At 38.3% G+C, this 21,466-nt stretch overlaps 1 protein-coding gene across 3 annotated transcripts in view; it reads left to right on the plus strand.

Annotated features, from left to right (window-relative positions):
- The window catches only part of LOC113483363 (putative threonine dehydratase), a 32,793-nt gene extending 11,500 nt beyond the window's left edge, over positions 1–21,293 (plus strand). For all 3 annotated transcript variants that reach the window (XM_026854873.1, XM_026854872.1, XM_026854874.1), the window contains 9 exons: positions 1,186–1,302; positions 2,198–2,439; positions 6,707–6,872; positions 7,305–7,401; positions 8,217–8,292; positions 8,891–9,016; positions 10,213–10,380; positions 10,692–10,749; positions 18,574–21,293. In XM_026854873.1, coding sequence (XP_026710674.1) covers positions 1,186–1,302; positions 2,198–2,439; positions 6,707–6,872; positions 7,305–7,401; positions 8,217–8,292; positions 8,891–9,016; positions 10,213–10,380; positions 10,692–10,749; positions 18,574–18,672 — 1,149 coding nt within the window. In that variant the 3' untranslated portion in view covers positions 18,673–21,293. The remainder of the gene's footprint in view (positions 1–1,185; positions 1,303–2,197; positions 2,440–6,706; positions 6,873–7,304; positions 7,402–8,216; positions 8,293–8,890; positions 9,017–10,212; positions 10,381–10,691; positions 10,750–18,573) is intronic.
- The last annotated feature ends 173 nt before the right edge of the window (positions 21,294–21,466 follow it).

Below are 21,466 nucleotides of genomic sequence, written 5' to 3' on the forward strand. Positions count from 1 at the left end.
GTGACTTACTATAAATGAGGGCTTGATCCCCAAAATCCCCAGGTCCTCATTTACTTTGGCAGCCAATGGAAGAAATAGAGCAGATGATAAAATAGAGATGCAGTAAACCTAGGGAACTGGAACCCACAAGTTTACTGCAGCTCTATTTCATATGTTATCTTGTTTATAACTCTTGGTTTAAATAATATGGTAATAGGAAATTAATATGGTGATATATGCTATGTCTTCCTATAAAAACTGATAAAGGTTTGCCATTAAAAAAAAAATATTTAAAAAATCATCCACTTGGGCACTGCATGACATGTATTATGCTTGCTAATTCCTCTCAGCTCAGCAATCCTTTCTGTTCCAAACACTGAGCATTTTCAAACAGCTGCTGCTTACACTTGCAAACCTGGGAAATATTTTGTATTATTTCCATCATTCTCCAATAAGTGTCTTTACTAATGTCATACTGGCCTTAGGACACAAAAAACTGGACAATATTCAGTAGTGAATCAGTGGCAGAAACCATAGCAGAGTCATAATGGCACTCAAGGAGGAATTTTCTAACTGGTTTTGTATCTATTAGGAGATGACCTTATTGTTAGGATATTCAATGTTCAGTTCTGGCAAGTGCTAAAATATCAGACCATAGGGTGGTTTTTGAAATAATTGAAAATACTTATTTTAATATCTGCATTTGAACAGTAAGACCAAAATAAGTGCTATTTTCAGAATTCGTAATGGGTATGTGTTGGAGAATGGCTTGCAGAGAGCAAGGCCATGGGTCTCTGCAGAGGCTGATTACAGCCATCGGAGGTAAACAAAGGAAAAAACCCAGGGTACAGTTATGCTAACAAAGGACTGTTATGTTAACAAAGAGAGAAACTGAGGTACATTATGACCTTGTGCATGATAAAGGAACGGCCCTGGGAGAAAAACAGGTTCAAAGGAAGAAAGGTGTTTATGTGGTATGGGGTATGTATTTCATTGCTGTGAGTTTGAAAATGAATTCCATAAACCAGAAGAATCTGGTAGGTAACAATACACTGTCATGTATATCTAAAGAAACAGATTTATGAAATTTACTTTTTACAGCTCATACATAGCAGTCGAATGCATATCTCACCAGAGAGATGATGGGGTGTGGAAGTTTTTTCTTCATTTTATATATATCCCCATAATAACATTTCTATACTCCAGTATTCTAGGTTATCCAAGCAGTACGGAATGGACATCTACCTAAAGAAAGAGTTCCTGCAGTACACAGGATCTGTGAAGGAACGAGGTGTACTTTACCTTCTGACATCATTGCCTCAGGTATAACAACATGCCAACATTCAAAAAGAAATTAGTTTGTTCCATCTCACAAAAATGGAGCAGAATTAAAGATAATTTTACCTGTATTATCCATGGAATTGTAGTGTTTCTTGCCTTTTGAACCATTGTGCTGAACAACATAGATAAGTTTGCAAGTATCTGAATATAAAATACTTTGTTATTTATGCTTGGTGGATCTGCTGTTGAAATGCTTAAAAATATTTGAAAGAAAAGCTTGCAAAATGTTAATACCAGAGTTTTTCTGTGGCATTTAGATGACAGTGTTTGTGTGTCTACTATGGTTCTGATGTGGTGAAACCACAAACTTTAAATGATGATGAAAGTGAGTTACAATGGGTGATGAGAAGGATCTATATCACCGGTTGATTTTGTAATGAATTTCAGTATCATTACATTAATAGTTTGTTTGTCATTTGTCGTAGGAGGTTATTGAGTCCCTGCAACAATAATAATTATAATTGTCATGGTACAGTAGCCCAGAAACAGTGGTTATACCTGCACTTTTGTCATAATATGAATAAATCCTTCTGTTAAAGGGAAACCTGAAATGAAATAAATTCATGCAGGCAGGAAAGAGGGACCAGATATCATCTCTGAGGGACCAGATATTGCCTCTTCTGGGATTAGCTGGAGTTTTGCAGCTAATTCTAATGTAATGAGTTGAACCCAGAGGAGTGCAGAAACAGGGATTGATCTTGTTCTGTCTTAGCTCTGTGTATTAATCATGAGATTATGCCAGACATGCATATACTGTATCATAATATGATCATCTAGTAAAGGAAAAGAAGGAAGTCAGACCATTGGAATGATCCAGGATCATATGGGACAACTTTGTGACACTATATAATGTGCAATAAGCAACACTGTTTTTTAGGATCAGCAAAGAAAGGGTGTGATTGTGGCTTCGGACAGTAACTTTTCCATGGCTGTTGCTTACCATGCCTCGGAGCTCCGTATTCCAGTGTTTGTCATCATGTCAACCAGCACGTCTCCAGCCAGAGTGAAAATGTGCCGTGAGTACGGTGCCATGGTTATATCCTATGGAACTACAGCTAAGGATTCCCAGATGCATGCAAGAAGGTTGGCGCGGGAGAATGGTTACCTCTACCTTGAAGAGTAAGTGGAAGGTCAGGCTGATTAGAAAGATTAAATTAGATATTTGCACAGCTCTGCCAAGACAATTAGTTTCATTAAAATTTGATCACAAGTCATCAAAATGTTCCCATTACCTGGGATATGGACAGTTACATATTCCCAGGCACAAATCACTAATCTTTCTATAACAGTTTGTGATGGAAACAAAAATCACAGAATCACAGAATTGTCTAGGTTGGAAAAGACCTTGAAGATCTTGAAAGACTTGAAGAAAGGAAAGACCTTGAAGAAATGAAACACTTCCCCCAAATTAGGCAAACTCCTGATTAGGAATGATATGGGTCAGTATGATAATGGATGTATGTCAACAATTTATGACCCCTGTCAGAAAGGATTAAGGTTAGCATTCATTTATGGTCTCTGGAGTAAGGTGTGTAAAAGCTAATATTTAATGCAAAGGCTTCAGTGATATAGTGTAGAGCAAGAGAAGGTTAGTGCTGTAAAATTATTGCATATCTGGTATGACTGACAAAACTGTGACTCTGCCTTGGAAAAAGAGGAATAAGATGCCACTTCACAAATTTATATTCATCCTTACTTATTTTAAATATATGTAAGTTTGAACTATTTCAGGTCATTGAACAGGCCCAATTTAATAAAAACACAATAAGAATAAGACATACAAAAATATTTAGAACTGATCTGTTTTCCATTTTTTTCCTTTACTCTCTGCAGTGCCTTCCACCTTTCCCTTCCATTTTCTTTTTTTTTTCTTGCCTTTTTTTCAAGTAATATTTCCAACAGTGAGAAGTGATGAATCACTAGCATGAGGTAGCTGGCGGTCCCTCTGATGCACTGAGCTGGAATGTTATTCTCCTTCCCCATCGCTGCCTCTGTGAAGGCTTATCCACCACTTTGTGTTTGTACAGCACCTACTGCAGTGAGTGGCCATCCCCTGCTGCTCTCAGGCACTCCTGCATTAAACATAGTAATAATGAGTCATGTTGTTTGGAAAGAGGATCCCAGAATGAGCAGAATGGAGAAAGTCCTCACTTCTTTCCCAATTGGTTTATTGACAAGGCAATATTAAAAACTACTCTTCAACTGCACTGTTAGCTCTGCCAGAAGCAAACAATCCACAGAGGTGGTTGGTGTTCCTTGTCAGTCACCCTGAGTAACCTTGTCCCAGACTGAGACTTTCAGTAAAACACAAGGGAATGAGGTCCCCTAGATCTCACTGAATTTTAAAACCCTTTTAGGCTCTCCATGAAAACCACAGCTTTCCATGACCTTGTGATTTCCAAATTTGTCAGCCATTTTTCAAACAGTGTGTTAACTTCCAGTTGACTTGCATTAACTATCGTGTTTGCACGTAAGAACTAAATTATTGTATTGTAATTTCATGTTTATCTTCCCCTTCTCCCAAAATAATTATTTGTGTTACATAAAGTAATATTCTCCAGGTTCATGAAACTCCAGGGACAATGCATGTGAAGCACTGAGGAACTCTAAACGCACACATTACCATTAATAATATGAAAGCAGTCTGATTTATTTCAGGTTTCAGACTACAAGAAACAGGTATTTCAGGTTACAAGAAACAGTTATTCAATCTGTTGTTATGTTTAATTAAAACCTCACAGATGCAATTTTTCACACTTTTGAGGAAAAAAAAAAAAAAGAGAAACCCCACTACAATTTTGAGCTTTTTCATAATGGGATGTCTGAAAAGTATTTTGTTAGGTGTAGACTGGGAGAACTTTCCCAGAGAGATGTATGCATATATGGATAGCCAGTCATCTTCAATGTGTGTATGACACACTTCCATTGTCACTTGCCAAAGCTGTCTTTAAAACATCAGTTGATCTCCTCTGCTTTAGAATGGAACTTCTGAAATGTCATTTTATTTTGGTCTAAGTCAAGCTTGCATAAAATCCCTAGCAATTTTGTCTCTAAATCTCCTTAACCAACAATTCATTCTTTCTTTCCTGATGTTCCGTGACCATCTTTGGTTTTACCTGCATGGGTAGTGTCCTGTAGTTGGGTGTGTCAGTGTCAAGTCTTCCCATTTCTTGAGTGCAATTAAAATACTGTGTTATGAAAATGATCATGCAAGAGTTCAATTAGAGGAAGGAAACTTCTATCCAACTGCAACTTCCTGTGAAATTCCAGGAAGGAAATATGATTTTTCAAGTTGGAATTCAATCATTAAGTCTACCTAATTGCTGCTTAGGTAATATGGGATTTTTAATAAATATAGATGTTCAGGACCTCATTATAAATGCAATGTGAAGATTGCAAGTAAGTAACACAGTACCTCTGGGATGATGTGAGAAAGATTGATTTGTGAATCAGAGAGGTAAGAGTGCTACAGATTGAACTACACACTTTCCTTCCTTTAGAGTCCATTTTTTTTCCTGTGTAACTCTGTATCCAAATACTGATCAGACCTGATCCTTGTTCATTTGTGATCTGGTTAGTCTGTTACTCCAGGAAGGACAGCCAATAGCTTTTGAGCCCCTTATTTGCAGATCAGGGGAACAGACTGTGAGCTGCTATGTCAAAATTTCATTGGAAACCTGAAGCCTGACAGCCTCTTTGATTTCACATTACAGAAGGTAAATGTCCAGATTTCTAGCTCTGACTCATAAATGCTTATTTAAATCTACAGTCTTTAGATTTATCTGCCCTTTTCTTTGATTTTCCCTCAATAGCATATGCTATTGAAAGAGATATGTTTGCTTTCACAAAGCAAAAGTAACCAGTCACACTGCAATAAAATAACTCATTTCATTATAAAAAGCTGGAGGCTGATCAGTGAACTGGTGTTCTTAACTAGACGTTAGCAAGGAAAACGTGATTACCTGAAACATTCATTCAAACTGCTAATAAATCTCCATGCCCCGAGTAGTCTCCTTTGGACAGAATTTTGAGTTTGTTAGAGTAGTTTTTCTTGCAAATTGAATATCCCAGGTCCTCATTCATTTTTGCAGGTCCCCACGGTTTCCCATGTAACCACGGCAAGGGTAACTCTGCAAACTCAGTTCTGAATCTTATTTGTGAATAAGGCTCCAGAAAAATTGTTCAGGAGACCAGTGATATATTTTGTCACATATAAGAAGAAAAAGCTCCCTCAATATCTTGATAAAGACAATAAATTCAAGGGTTCAGTTACCCACCCCACTGTCTCTAGCTGTGCTACAGGAGTGAAAGTTCATTCCTCCCTTCCTTTCTTGTGTAGTTATATAGACTCTCATCCTGAGGAATTTGCTTGCTTTTGCTATATATGTGAGGTAACTTCTCAAAAGGGCCATGGTCTTCACCTTGCAAACATCCTGTGCTCCTGTGCTGAGCCTCTCGTTGCAAGTCTAACAGTAATAAAAGCATAGCTTCCTGGTACACGAATGTCCTGCGTCAAGTAAATCAAGTGAAGTCATTTGATCTATAATTCTGTTTGCTTAATCATTTGCCAGAAAAAAACAGAACATACAGTCATACAGAGGTTTCATTTTTTTTGGTTATTATTCTACATTTAGCATCATTGCTAATTTTTAAATAAAATGCAAAACAGCTTTTAGAAATAGATCCAAGTCAATTGTGTGGACTTTTCTTCAAACTTTTGACTCTATTTGTCCCTATTCTGCTCATCAAATTACCTTTGCCTGAAAGTGTTTTAGCAGTGAGTATTTTGGCATGACTAAATGCTTCTCTTACCCTTCCAGAGTCTTCCAGAGTAATGTGAATGTATCAGATATTGGCTCTGGACTGTGGAAAGATTTAACTCTGTAACAATATCTTTGATATTTGTGAGGTTGTGAGGTTGAACACAGTGTTTAGATTGAATGAAAATTCCCATTTATCGTAAACACTAAATTCCACTTATAAATGCCGAGAAGGAGATCTCCTTCTGAGACTTTGATTTTAGTTTGGACTGCCACATTTAAAATTTATGAAGCATAAGGTAGTGATGGCAATGGAAAACAGCTTCTGTCTTACCAGCTCTGTAAACACCTGATACCAGTAACAATAGAGATACATGCTTTTTTGCCCTGAAAACTGTTTGGGGAGTTTGTCAAGGCACAAGTTTTCTCCCAGTGGGTAACATCATGCTTTACACAGCACGCAATGATCTGTCTGATAGCAGTGTCCTGTTGTATTGCCTCCTGCCATCATACTGGTAATTTAGTGTGTATCTTTACATCTTTACAGTGTCTTTAAGATAGTAGATGGCAGTATTATTGTGTTGACAACTGTGAACCCTGCTGAGCTGTACCCTTCCTTCCCACAGGGAGGATAGTGCTGTCTATCTGTCGGGCCTGGGAACCATGGGGCTGGAGGTGTACGAGCAGGTCCCAAAGCTGGACGCAGTGATTTTCCCTGCAGGAGGCCACTGTGGCTTGCTGGCAGGGTCAGCTGCTGCACTCAAACACCTCAATCCACACATTTCTGTAATTGTAAGTTTCATTTCACCTGTAAAGTGTTCAATTTTGACAGCTTTCACGACAGATATTTTCAAAAGATGCTGGTATCTAGTGATACACTGGCAGACACTGACTATACTGGGGACCAGGACGAACTGTGGTCTTGGGATTTACCAAGGAGAAGAGCCACTGAGAGCCTGGGAAATCTCCTGCTCCTTGGCTGCTTGCCTGGATTTAAGGAAAAATCTTCCAAATCCAGTTCTGTGTTTTGAAATACTTTCTTACTGTAAAAGTTTGGCCCTAAGTAATCCATAGGATAAATTTAGTGATAGCACAGTTATTATGCAATTCGAAATTAATTGTTAATTCGAAGAAGAAACTGTGTAGCTTTTTTGGTGTCTGCTTTGGTGATAACTTCTGTTACAACTGAATCAATAAAGGAGTGACAACATGTGTCTTCCCCAGGGGGTTGAATCTGAAAGTTTCCCTGTATTGCAACAATCCTTAAAGGCTGGCCACCCAATTGAAGACCAGGCTTGCGGCAATCATGACTTTTATGGAGGTAAGAAAATGGATTATTCTTTTGGAGGTAAAATAAAGGTTTTCATTGATTTCTCCGACCGTATTCTTTTCTTACTAATTCAATTCAAACATACCATAAATGAAACCTTTGAAGAGTCAGAATTTAATTCATGCTGTAAGAAAAACTTCTGATGCATTTCTGCCACCACCACCCTGGGGGTATAACTGTTCCCAGTGCACATGAAATATTCAGGTGAATATTTAGAAATATGAGAGTATTTATCTGACCATGGTGTTCACAAGCAGCACCTTAACCAGTGAAGTCAATGGGAAAACTCACTTTTAAAAGACTAATTTGTGAAAAGGCAGAAAAATATAGTGCTTAAATGTTTACTCAAAACTGTTCTTGAAGAACAGTGCTCATATATGGAAACAACTGCATCGTTTAATTTGCTCAAAATACCTCAGCTGTCTCTCAGTAAGCTCTGTCTGTCTCCTTTGCTAACTGTCCTGCTGCAGCTAATAAACCCAGAGCCACAGTCTTCAGGCCTCACTGTATGGTGAAAAGTGCTGGGCTACATGGTCACTCTTGCAGTGTGACTGTGCCAGTAAAGGGGTCCAAAATGGCAAAATCTTCCTAGAAGATTTGGTCTTTCATTACCAAATGCATTTCTGTCATACGAAAAATCAAGTGATCAAATTAAGATCAAATGAAGTGATCAAATTAAGATCAAATTAAGATCATATAACAGCAGTGTGCTACAGTCATTAAGAGCACAAAACAGTGAGGACTCTAAAAATGTTGAACTTGTCTAGAGCATCCATCTTCATATTTTTGTCTTTTGGAATTGACAGATGTGAGCGGACTTTGCTTTGGCAGCAATTCTTTGCAGTTGACCAGGAAACTTGTGGACAAAGTTGTTGCTGTGAGGTAGGTGAAGAAAAGCTGTGACATGAATAATACTGAGTGAACACTGCTGTATATGAAAAGTGTCTGGTACCACCAGGGCATTGTTGTTCTTCATATGCAGTGGAGAGCTGGTTCGCCAGAGTTGCGATCATGCACACACTGTGAGAGCATGGTGATGGCAGGGTGTCTTTCCTTCCAAGAGGGGCACTGAAGGCGTTGAACCCAATCCCACATATCTGACTCCTTTGGCCAAAACTTCACCTGCTGCTAGTACCTAGTGATGCACTGGGTGTAAAACTTGTCCTTGTTGAGTTCTACAACACTTGAAGGTAGCTTGTGGCAAAACTTCTAAATCTTCACCGAAAGACCAAGTTGGTACAATATACTTACTGCTAGGATTTATCTTGTACAATTGTTCTAGTAAAAAATTACCATCCTGACTTTCAGTTAATAACTAAGACTAGATGCACATTCACTTCACCAGCACAGCTTGCTGTAACACCAACTTGGGATTGTTGTGTACCCAGAAGGCTAGAAAGAATCCCTTTACGATAAATATATTGTCTTCTGCTTTTGGTAGCTCTTTTGTTTTCTTTTGACATAACTTTTTTGCATTCAGGGAGGAGGACATCTTCATTTCAATGCTGAGACTGCTGGAGTATGAGCGAGCTACGGTTGATGCAGATGGGGCTATTGGACTTGCAGCGTTGGTTGCAGGGAAGCTGCCTGAGTTGAAGGGTAAAAGGTACAGCAGCTATTATAAACACAGAACTGTGGCAAAAGCATGGGGTGGAGTGCCTTGCTTCCAGGAAACAGAGAGAGAGAAGCTACTTGTTTCATGAGTGACAAGGCAGTTCCTACCCCTGAACTGGCAGTCTATCTGTGGCATCTACTTCAGGCTGAAGAGACCACTCACAGGTCAGAAGACCATGTTGAAAAAGACAAATGTCAGCCTGGAGACCAGACAAATCTTGTAATTTTCTTGTATTCTCAAAGGGTTGGGGGAATGACAGTTACACAAAGCTCCACAGATCATGGTCACATCTACCAGGAGAGCATCCTGCTCTTGTCAGCCTGTTGCCTTCACTTGTAGAAATCAGTCCTGTCTGTGGTGGAACAGGAGCTAGGCTGTCTTCTGCACTTGCCTAGTGCCTCCCTGTGCCAAAAACTCCTGCTCAGAGAGTCAGTGGGTTTACCTTTGTGTTTAGTGTTAAATGTGTGGGTAAGTGCTTTCTTGCATCTGGGCTCAGTACTTAAGAGGATTGAGCCTTGGCTTAGGATATAGCCCAGAATGTATTTAACATGAACTCAAGACAAAATAAAATCTCCATTGCACAGCATTGTACACTAAAATACTACTGAGGCAATTCTTCAGAAGAAGCTGGCAGAGTACAAACAGAGCAGCAACAAATTGCAGTGCAGTATAGCTAAGATCAAGAAGAAAATGCAAAGGTTTGAAGAGGTCAGGTTTGACTGCAGAGAGAGATTACCATGGACTAACCATGTGGCTTCTTCAAACATTTCTGCACTCATTTTGCAGGGTTGAGATGAGTTTAATTAATGGTTAATGAATGCCTTGCACAACATGATATCTAACCATGAAGAGGCTAAAACTCAGAACTTACAGGGAATTATGTTACGTTTTTAAAATTTGAAACAGAACTAGCATGCTCCAACTAACTATGTCTAACAAAACTAAAATCTGAAGGAAATGCAAAATGAAAACAAAGTTTCAGACCAATGGATGCAGCCAGCTTCTAGGCTTCCACTGCCTGCCCACAAATGAATGCTAGAGCCAGGAGCCCCTCTTACATGTAGTACACATTTATTGAAGGGTGGTCCTAGCAGATCTTAAGCTGATATTGAATACAATGTCTGTGATTTGTTTCCTTTGCACAGACAAGTGCTAATCAAAAATGCTATTTTTCTTTCTGTTTTCAGAGTGGCAATTGTTATATGCAGTGGAAACCTGGAGTTACATTTGCTGCAACAGTGCATAGCTCGTGCTCTGACCCTTGATAACAGAGTGTGCAAATTTTCCCTTGTGCTTTCTGACTGCCCAGGAGACATTTCAAAGCTACTGGAGATTTTGGCTCGGGAAGAAGCAAGGTAAATCAGACTAATAGTAGGGAAATATAATCACAGAATAGTATAAAGATTATAAAATATTTTTACATGTTTCCAAATGTTCTCTGAAGGCAAGTATGTAACTAATTAATCAAAGGGGTTTTTTCTTGTTATATTTCAGAAAAACTTTTATTTCCTTCATTTTTGTTCCAGTGTGAAAGCACCTTTGCCTCATAGAATATGTGGCTAACACAGAAAGCAGCAAAGATAGCTACTGTGCAAACACTTACAGAAACTATTTTACAATGACAAAGGATTGTTGTGATCTCTAATTTATCCCTTATTTGATCTAGAGTTTTGGATATCAAACAAGAATGCATTTTTGTGACATCTGAGCTATCCACTGTTGAGGTAAGATGAGACACAATTTCAGTTTCTCTAGAAGTACTGATCTCCCCTAGTTCATTCTGTTTTCCTTTATCTCTACATGACTATGTTGAAGAAGTCCAATAGAGTGTGCACAACGATTTGGGGAGCAGGTGATAGATAATTTCTTCTGTGTTATACAGCACCTTGCCTCACCAAACACTTAGCAGGCATATAAATAATACAGGACCTGTTTTACCTGCTATTGTGACACCGTGGGTGAAATACTCCAGCTGTTACTATTGCAAACCTTCCTTACGTGCTTAGTGGTGTGCCAGAGGTGCTGAGCAAGCTGCAGCATCCGTCCAGAACTTGAAGAGCAAGTTGTGTAAACTGACTGTAATTATCTGAGATCAATTTGCCTTAAAGATGTGGAGAACACCCTTATTCCTAAGGAATCCTCATTTTTAACTATGGCTTCAGTTTTGTACCTTATCCACAGAGACGGTAGAGCAAAATAATTATTCCTTTGTTGAGTATTTGATACAATAACAGCACGGAGGTGTTTTCAGTTAATGGCATCTTTTAAAAGGATCATATGTCTCATGGCATATCTGTTGTTTCAACTGGTTTCGCAGAGGTGTGGTTCCATGGATGTCATGCTACTGCTGTCTGAGTCCAACCTGACCTGGTTTGTGGAATCACAGGTGGAAGACAAATTAGGGATCTCTGCTAAACAGGCTCATAACTGGAATTCAGTAATGCTATTGAGTAAGCATTTTCTTCTGTTTTGGCATTTAAATCTAATTTCCCACCTGGATGCATAAACCTGCTCAGTATTTTCACTTGTGGATATAAAGAGCAGGTTAGATTAGAGATGACTATACCAAGGAACTACAGTGAAGTTCACAAACACCTTTCAGAACATTATATTACCAGTTTTCTCAAGTGTCTAGGACTTAAACTATATTTTTTCGCAGTTTGCTGTAACGATAGGCCAGCTTACTGGTTTCAGTAACGTGAAGATAACATGACACTGCATGGGATAGACAAATCCCTCTGATTCAGTGACAGACTTAGCTCTGAAAAATCTTTTCACTGAAGGCTAGATTTGACAAACCCTGTAACTCGTCTAAAGTTTTCAGTCTGATTTTCATGAAGTAAGGCTTGTAATTTTTATTAATGCTACTAAATACATCAAACAAAATCTGCTTTCTTACTTTTTGATTGAGAATATGAACAGTTTTGCATTGCTCTTGCCAAACCTCCCAATGAGACAATTTTATCAGAATCTGTAGTAAATATTCAGTCCCTGAATGAAAAAGTGTCATGTGATATTGTCTGCACTTTAAACACAAAGTATTTTCACTGACTATCCTCTTCAAGAATCTGACAATGTTGTACTACAAGAGGGTTGAAGGGAAGACTTTGAGTCCCTGAATAATTTAATTGGATGTTGGATTTGCATGGTTTTTAATCAGTCTGGGAGAGGCTGTTGGTTAATTAGATATGAGGTACAAAGTAGTGATCCAGATTTATAGACCTCAGTGACTTTGGAGGCAGCTCTATCTGGTAACACCTAGTGAATTGTGAAGCTGTTGTTTGGAAACACAGTCACGAAACTAAAACAAGGGTAATTAAAAAGGGACAATATTGAATTTATCTTTAAGCATCAAAATGAATTTGCTCTAACCTGATATCGAAAAATGTACAGGTTTTCATAATAAAGCTAATATTTGTGGGGGAGGTATTGCTTTTTTTTGTTGCTTGTGAGGGCCAAATCCCTATGTCAGCAAAGCATTTTAAGCATTTGCTACTAAAGCAGACCTGCAAAGAACTTTGTATCATTTTCATCAGTGTAAATCACAGCACATTAAATTAAGTATCCATTTAAATCTGGATCAAGAACCAAAATTATCATGTGTTGAACAGGTGGTAATAATAGGAAAGGCATTACAGCTGTACCTGCTCCACTCTGACACATACTTTCAACTGTGGATATAATGAAGTGTTTGACAGAACAGAGCAGTAAGTGTAGTGGATTATTTGAAACACTAAATCAGTCCTGTCAAGGTTGTCATCTGAGAATTTAATCATCTTTTTAGATTTGCCCCTTGATTTCCAAAGTGAGAAATTTTGCTTCTAGTCACTGTTTATCAGGAAGATTGAGCATTTTTCCCCCTCTAGTGAAACAGAGCCTTGCTGGGTTAGTGTTTATTCATCTGGTACAAGCTTGGAATCCTCTGTAGGAAGATCCTTGCAGATAGTCTGATTGTGCGGTGTAGTAAGGACTTTCTAAAAGGAAGATTTATATTCAAACTACACTTCTGGAAAAATAACTTTTAGAACACTTTACTGGCAAAAATAAGAGATTTTTTAAAAAATTTAAATAAAATTAAATATTATGGCTAGTTTAGATTCAGCTGATTCTTAATGAAGTGCCTTGTGCAGTGCAATTGGCTGGTCATGTTCTTTGGAACAACATGGGAGTTTCTTTTGGATACTGCCTGCTCATACCTCCAGTTTTTTCCTTGTGGCTCATACTGGATTTCTGTCTTTCACAGGACTACACCCTAATTCACTCTTAACTGAGCAGTTAGAAAATGACTTCCAAAGTCCCAACTGAAATAGATAACTCTTAGAAAAAACATACAAATAACCAGTCTGGTAGGCTTCATATTCTACAGCTCCTGAAGCATGTTAGATGACCAGGAATCTCTAGACAGAAATAAGATTGGAGCTAAGAAAGAAAATCATCTAGTATCACCAGCTAACTGGATATAGAGATCTGAAGAATTACCCAGTTCATGGGAGGAAGCTACAGCTTGCTTCTATGAACTTTCCCTATACTTTATCAGGAATATTCCTCAGATTCAATGTGGCACAATTTATCACTTAAATTGCTTCTATCTGTAAACGTCTTTATAACCATTTAAATCCCTTTAATTTCATATTATTATTGACTCAGAGAGAAGTCAATGAGTAAAATCAATAAGTGACTTAATAAGGTAAGAGCTATCTTTTCTACGAAGCCATGCAAGGCTCTGCTATAGAACAGCAGCTTATCTGCTTAATAGGTGTCTCATATTTGAACTCAAACAAGCTGAATTATTTCATCAAGTTTCTAGAAAAGTCTTCTCCTCACCACTGAAATTGGTATAATCAGCATAATATATACAGCATAATCAGACTGACAGGTACAGGAGGGTCCTGGAACAGACCAGTGAGGTCCTGCAAGGTCTTGAGGTGTTCCGAGCTTTACAGAGAAGCAGCTGCAGTGGCAGTTTTCCCTCTAACCTCCATCCTGTTTGATATTATGGGGTTGTCTGATCTGTTCACTTCAAACCTCTTAGGACCTTAACACTGCTGTAGTTTTAAATAACTCAGAAGAGACCAGTTGTAAAAAGAACATCCATCACATTACTTCTCCCTCTGACTGTGCAACAAAATACTAATTCATAAATCAAATGTTGCTTCTTCTTTATGATAACATTACACTTTGTCCCAGGGGTGCTGGGTTTCCTGGCTCACTTTGTGTGGTTTAATACCTGTTTTTTCCATACAGTTTGTTCACCTCAGGTCAGAAACCATTGAATTATTTTAGTCTGCTTTTGTCAATTTGAGTAAGTTTCTTCAGGCCAACTTGCATTTTGTAAAAGGCCAAAGGGGAATATTTTGGATTAGAGTTCCCTGTTTCCAACATATTCCATATTGCTGTCCCGTGAAGAGAATACAGAGGAGCACACAGCTGTCCAGCTACAAGAAGGATGCTATCATTCCTAGAGCATTTCCTGTGTGACCTGGGCAAGGCACTGTTTCCATGCTCCAGTTCCCTATCTGTAAAATGAAGATGCTTGGAGTGGGAAGTTTGACAATACATTTCTTCTGAGACTCTCCAAAAGAATTTGGTCATTTTCTTTAATGGCATTCCACAGCAGACTAACATGGTACACAAGAGCCTGCCCCAGTTGTCAAAATAGGAACCTGAGTCTGAGGAGGATAAGAGTAAACCTGTTGAATTATTATCTGATTTAGGTAATGTGACAGTAACTAGTTTGTGCTCATGCTCACCAACCTGAATGCAGGAGTATGCAAAAAGATAAGGGGTCAGGTTGCACAACCAAGTGACAGCTGTGGTAGCTGTTATGCTCTTTCACAAGCATTGCAATACCAACCTTGGGGATTATCTTGCAGCTGATCCCCAAACCATAAACTGAAGTGCTGTTGCCAAATAATCTGTATTGTGCAGTAACCTACACTGGGTGTTTACTGAATAATTCAGAAAATTGCACAGTTGATGATTGTTTTTTTAAATAGAAAAAAAGAGCCTTGCTTTATTTACAGAACTGAAACCAGTGTATATAAATAAAGTTTTAATTTCTAACTTCAGTGATTTTTGTGGAAACAAACCTATAGTGTTGCTGAGCATGGTATATCATGAATATTAAGTTATGTGAATCCTCCAAGGTAAACAGTTTAAAAGAAGATGATGAATATGGTTTCTAGGATTCAAGTTGGGTACAAAGGTTCAATGGATGAGTCAGGGACATAAGGGCTTGCACAGCCTGTCTTTACATGGAGCCTGGAAAAGCACAAAAGACTGAAATGTTTTGGTTGAGCAATGCTACTCACATTTCCTCTGCTCTATAGCACTGGGTTGGCATGTTCACTCAATATCTTTATTTGCACATACAGCCTACAGATACCAGGCAGCAGGAAGGTGAGGGGCATGCTGAATTAATTTTTAATATCTAGGAAAATATGATTTAAGAGGCAAAGTGCCCACATATGAGACTTGCAGTTAAAGGGGAACAGAGGTACCCACCCTGTTGCCCAAATTACTCAGCACAGAACTTTGCAAATTTACTGCTTCTGTGAAGTTATCAACGTTCCTCTCTTTGAAGTGAAATTAATTCGTATGAATATTTTAATTTATGCATCTGTATTTTGGTGTTGCACAGAGTGATAACATGATCAATTTTTTTCTTTATCTTTTTTTCAGCCTTTGTCCTGCTCCCTCAAATTATTTCTAGTTATTAAATAAAATCCATGAGACATCGATATTCAGTGAAGGCTGTTCTGTCTTCCATTTCCTGTAGGCCTGCTATAAAAAAACCCCAACAGGCTAACTAAACCCTTAGGCTGGAATCAATCTTTACATTACCTCTCACACAGAGCAGAACTCTAAACGCAGTAAAAGATCCATCTGCATGGATATTTTAACGATCTTACAAGACCATATAATTTAAAAATTATTATTATTTTTTAATCCAACAAGAATGTAATATGCAGGAGAGAAATGCATAAAATGTACTCATTTTTTGTTGTTGTTTTTTCTGGATTTTTTTAATACACAGAAAAGAAAGGTCTACTATGCAAACATGGTCCTGCAGTCAGTGAGAGCTCTGCTGGAGCAAAAGTCTATGTCTAGTACTGGGGGTTTCTGGGTTTGAAATGAATTTAAAGTTTTCTCTAGTTGTGGGTTATCTTGTCTGGAATATAAGAAGCATCAGGTGGTAAGTTTGATTATTCTTAAATAAGACCTATTTGTAGTGCTTACTCTTAGTTCACCAGTAGGTATGCAACCTCCAGTAGCTAGTAGTACCTGGGTGACTGTTCATCCTAGATAAATATAATCCTTATATACTTCCCCATGAACATGAGCATTGCCCTGTTGGACACTCATGTAATTCATACTTGTCAGGTGAAACAAATGAAGGTAAAACTGCAGTGTAAATTGGTTTAATCTGAGCAAGAAAGCAAATTCTTGTCTTCCTTGCTTTTTAGATCTGTAGCTGCTCTAAGGTATAGTGTGATTCTCTGTTCACTCCTGCTGTGTGCAAATATTCTCTCTTTATTTGACAAGTGTGAAAAATCACGTGAATTTCTGGAGTTGTTTATTATTTCTGCTGCTGCTGTTATTACTTTTATAATACACTACAGCATATTAAAGGCCATATCACATGTCAGATGCTGTGTGTGTACAGAAAAAAAAGACATTGTCTATACAAGCTGTTTACAAGCTCTCTGGCTCCAATCTATCCAAGTCTGTCTGGCTTCAATCATTAACAAAAAAGAAAAGGGCAGAGAGGAGGATGGTTAGCTCTGTAAATCAAAATGCTTTCCCATTCTTGTTCCAGGGCAGAGCAACTGCTTGCTGCCAAATATTCAAAGCTGAACTTGGCAAGTCCAGACTGGTTTCAAGTGCAGCAATTGATTTGCTCAGGACAAAACAGGCATGATTGCTGTGGAAAGGGAAAAAGGTTGCCTTTTTTAATTACAGACTCTGTGAGAGATGAATATGTGCTCTTGAAAAAATGACTGAAAAGCTTTAGGAATTTTTACATGAACCAGGGAACGGATAATAGGTATTTGGTACTTTGGTGCCTAGCTATCCTTAAGATACTTTTCCCAATCTTTGTGTTCTCTCCTCTTCCCTCATTATTGTCTTCTGTGACTGTCCTCTTGAGATTAAATCCCACCTTTTCAGAGGCGCAAGAAATTAGCATCTAATTTGTGTTCCAAAGAACCAAACAAGAATAGAACTATGTTTAGGATAAAAGATGAATTACGGAAACGGAACAAAAATGTGGCTTATTTCATGATGGATATTTAAAAAGCTATAGCCAAGCCTGGAGTTAGTGTTTTACCTTTAATTTTGCTAGAGGTTTATTGTTATTTTAAGCTCATTCCTGGAAACATGAATTCACAAAGTTCTTATTTTGAAATGTCGTCATAAACATATTTGAGTAGAGACAATTTTAATTTTTGTCTTGTTGCTTTCTGTAAAGGATGCAGCTCTGATAGGAACATACAGGGCATCTGTGTCTAATAGTCCACCTTAAGGTTACCATGACCAGTTTTTCCTTTATTCTCTGTAGATTTGCTTGTTAAAATAAACTCTCTGTTGCACTGTGACTCATCTTGCATCCTTTCCTCACTAGATTTCCCTGTTTCTGTGAGGTCTTTTTTCCATGTGGCACTTTCAGCATCAGTGATAATTCCAGCAGGGTCAGTGGTGACAGAAGTTAGTAGTCTAAAATTATGAAGTATAATTTTAATTTTCCTTCTGCATCTTCACATTTGTTCCTCACCTTTAATACTGCCCAGATTTTAAAATGATGCAGTAGAGATGTGAGTATGTAGAAAAGAGGGGTTAAAGAAGAGTTTTTAAAATGACCTTGAAGTTATTGTCTTCAGTGGCTGCATGACAGGATTTTCAATAATACTTGTCAAGGAAAGTGAAGAATAAAAACTATCAAAATTTAGGGTTTTGCCTGGGTTTAGTTTGATTTAGCATCAGAACAACCATCACAGAAAACTAGAAGTGAATCAATGAGCAAACAAAAAATCTGAGTAAAACAAGGTGGGTGAGTAGATGAAACCAGACAGAATACTGCTGAGATGATAAAGGATTGGGGGATAACTCCATGAGAGAGAGGAGGAAGAGAATATAAAAAGCTTGAAACATGGGTAATGGGGTGAGGTAAGAGTCAGAGATAGGTGAGGTGGCCAGCAGCACCACATACCCCAGGGAAGGGAAAAGAGAAGCTGCTAATGGATGACTTCAGGGAGGCCAACAGTACTTGCCCAGGAGCCATCAGAGGATCAGTCTAGCTTCTTCAAACATTGAAGACAATAAAAAGTGGGGCTGCTGGGAGGTTATAATACTGTGCAGAAAGGCTGGAAGAGTCCCAGATGTCTGCAATGTCAGTTTTCTTAGCTGCATAGACATGGGATGTGAGGCCCAGGGTTTTTACATTGAACCGATCATTTTGCTTTTACAAGCGTATTTTAGGATTTTGTTGGAAATGCCTTTGTCTGAGATTGCTGCCATGCCATCAGGAATGTTCCTAATTCTTCTCTCAGGTCACCTGCACCGTGGAGACCAGAGACAAGATCCATACAGCCCAGCTGAGGAACACACTCCTGGAACGCTACCCCACAGCTGCCTGGACGGAGCGGTGATGGGCACAGCACAAGGGACAAGGCTGAGGTCCTCTGACAAGTATTTTACAGAGCCATAATCTTGAGGCATTCAGAACAAATATCTTTCAAAGCTTGAACAGTTAGCAAATAGTTTCAGGATATTTATTTCCTGCTCATAATGTCCTTGGGATGAAGTTAAACTCAAAACTTTAGCTTAGCTAAGGGAAACTTCTAGTCTCTGGCCATGTTGGAATTCTGTAATTCATTATCAGTTGACTGTCTGGATTTTGGCTAGTATGTAGGATCCAATGGCATTCAATAAATAAAGAATGAGAAGGTATTTTTCTTTACATCTGAAAATAGTCCTATCAAAGGTCTTTTGATTTTGATGCCCCTAGTTAAACTAATGCAGCTTCTTCTGCTGGACTTTGCCATGCTACTAGTATAGTAATTCTTCATTTCCAAGCCAAAACCAGTTTTCCATTTGCTGAATCTGCTTCAGAAGATATATACATGTGTGTGGGTGCGGGTTTGAACACACTTCTGTTCTGATCTTTGCTGTCACATGAGGAAAAATTATGCTAATAAAATGTGTTTTAAACAAAACCAAAAAACCCTTGGAAGATAAAAAGCAATACTGTATTTCTAAAGTAAAGTTTCCAAAACTGTTGCAGCAATAAAAAAACCCCAAACTTATTCTGTATATAATTAGATCTCCCATGCAGAACACAAATGTAGTTCTTCCCCCTGCTTTTGGGGACTCAGTATAAAAAGTAACATATAAAATGGCTTGTGTTTCTTTATAAAAAGGAGTCTCTTGACCCATAGGAATTTTGTAATTAACATTCCACTGATCATCTTAGTCAGCCTAAAACAGACTCTCTCCATCTTACCTGATGGATTAAGTACACTGTTAAGAGTGAAATATATTTAAAGACCACATGTTACTAGCCAAAGGCAGTAACAGGAGAAGAGGAAGTCTAAGTCTTAGGCATATGGCTAATGCTATTAACAAAGAACACATTGACCTAAATACCATTTTCATCACTACAGGCAGAGACCAACTGATAAGGTAACGGAGTGGGATGGCAAGAAATGTAAGAGAAATTCAGGCCCACTTCTGAGCATGTGTACAACGGTTGCCTTTCCACTTGGGCAAAAATCAGTTTAAGGCCAACTGCAACAGAACCAATCTATACAATTCTAATTAGTTAAATTTAACCAGGATTGACCCAAATTTTGGGCGTAGGTATTTTAATGAGAGGTCTTAATCCTGCCTCTTGCATGTCAAGCTGATAATTAAGTATATGAAATAAATATGATGTATTTAGCAGTGCCCTAGCAGAGCACAGCTGAAAATCCAGCAAGGTCAGGGTGAGCATGTCCACTCATGGGACTGTGTGGGATCAAATCATTCCAGTTCCCATGTGCAGGGCTGGGTGAGCTGTTGCTAGGTGTTCATGAAAACCAACTTTTATTATAGCTTTTTGGGGAGAAAGGTTCTGCAAGCCCATAGTGATGCTGCTTTTATGTCATATTACAATTTATAATTTGAGCTTCCATCTTTAGTACTCCCCTGCAGTTAGGAATGGGCTTGCTAGTATGTTTCCTTTCTTGGTTCTACAGTGGGAAACTTTTGTCTCTAAAGCACAATCAAAAAGTCACATGTGGAAGAGGAGATGCCCTTGGGGTAGGTGAAAGCTTTCTCTGCCCTCTCTTAACTCTCAGCCATCTGTAGGCTAGGAAGAGCAACCTAAACAGAGGGTCCCTATGGACTAAAAAGAATGAACCGCATATCCAAATTTACACAGATTTCAACTGTATTGTATCTACTAGTTATGGATATCTAGCTATATCTATAACTTGTGCCTGCAGAGTGGGGTGAAGAGGGCAGAATTCTGGCTGTCTCTGCAGTATTTTTTTTCTGGGAAATACTCTGTTCCTTCTTATTGTTGCTCATGAAGGAGTAGGAGTAGAGAGGAGACTCTCACAAATGCTGAACATGTAATAGAAGTTCTCTGGTTTGGTCTGCTTTTGGAAGGATCATGTTTGCACATGGAACTAAAAATTATTGATGCCCCAATGGTTAGTTTCTTTCCCTTCTTGCCACCCAGATGGATATAGGGCTTGGTCTCCAGAACATGTCCTGTAAATCACAGCCTATCAGACACAATTCCTTTCTTCACAGTCAGAAGAGTTTAAGAAATCTATATAGAAATAAGTCATGACAGACTACATACTGTGTACGTGCTATTTCTATTGAAACAAGCAATGAATCACATCATCAGAGAGCAGATCTGGGGATGTAAACCCACTATAAATGAGGATCTAATTATCCTCATCTCTTTTGGCAAAACTCTCAGGAAATTTTGAGGATGTGTCAGATATCTATGTTAAAAGAAAATGGGATTTTATAACCAATGTTCTCGGTAGTGGCCAACAGCTTCTGCAGTCTGAGACCTTGGTTTATCGTCCTGCAGTATCCTGGAATTAATTTTTTTAGAAGCTCAGAGTATTAACGACTTCTTTTTTAATCAGTGGGAACTGCATTTAGCGAGTCTTCACAAAACTGGGGCAAGCAGATAGAGCAACTGAAAATCAGTGCACTCAGAATCACTGTATGATTTTGAGAATATTTGGGGGGAAAAAGGAAAAAAAAAGAAAAAAAAGGTAAGTGATGTCTAGAAGTTACTTAAAATGTCAAACATGCTATCTGCAATTTGGTTTTATTTTCATTGTATAAACTGTACATTGCTCTTCAGTAGTAAACACTTTACATGTGAATATAATGATAGCAGAGTTTATTTCCATTCTATATTGCTTTTATATGAGT

The sequence above is a fragment of the Athene cunicularia genome (assembly GCF_003259725.1).
Source record: "Athene cunicularia isolate RWA chromosome 9 unlocalized genomic scaffold, athCun1 chr9_part1, whole genome shotgun sequence".
In the NCBI taxonomy this organism is placed as follows: domain Eukaryota; kingdom Metazoa; phylum Chordata; class Aves; order Strigiformes; family Strigidae; genus Athene; species Athene cunicularia.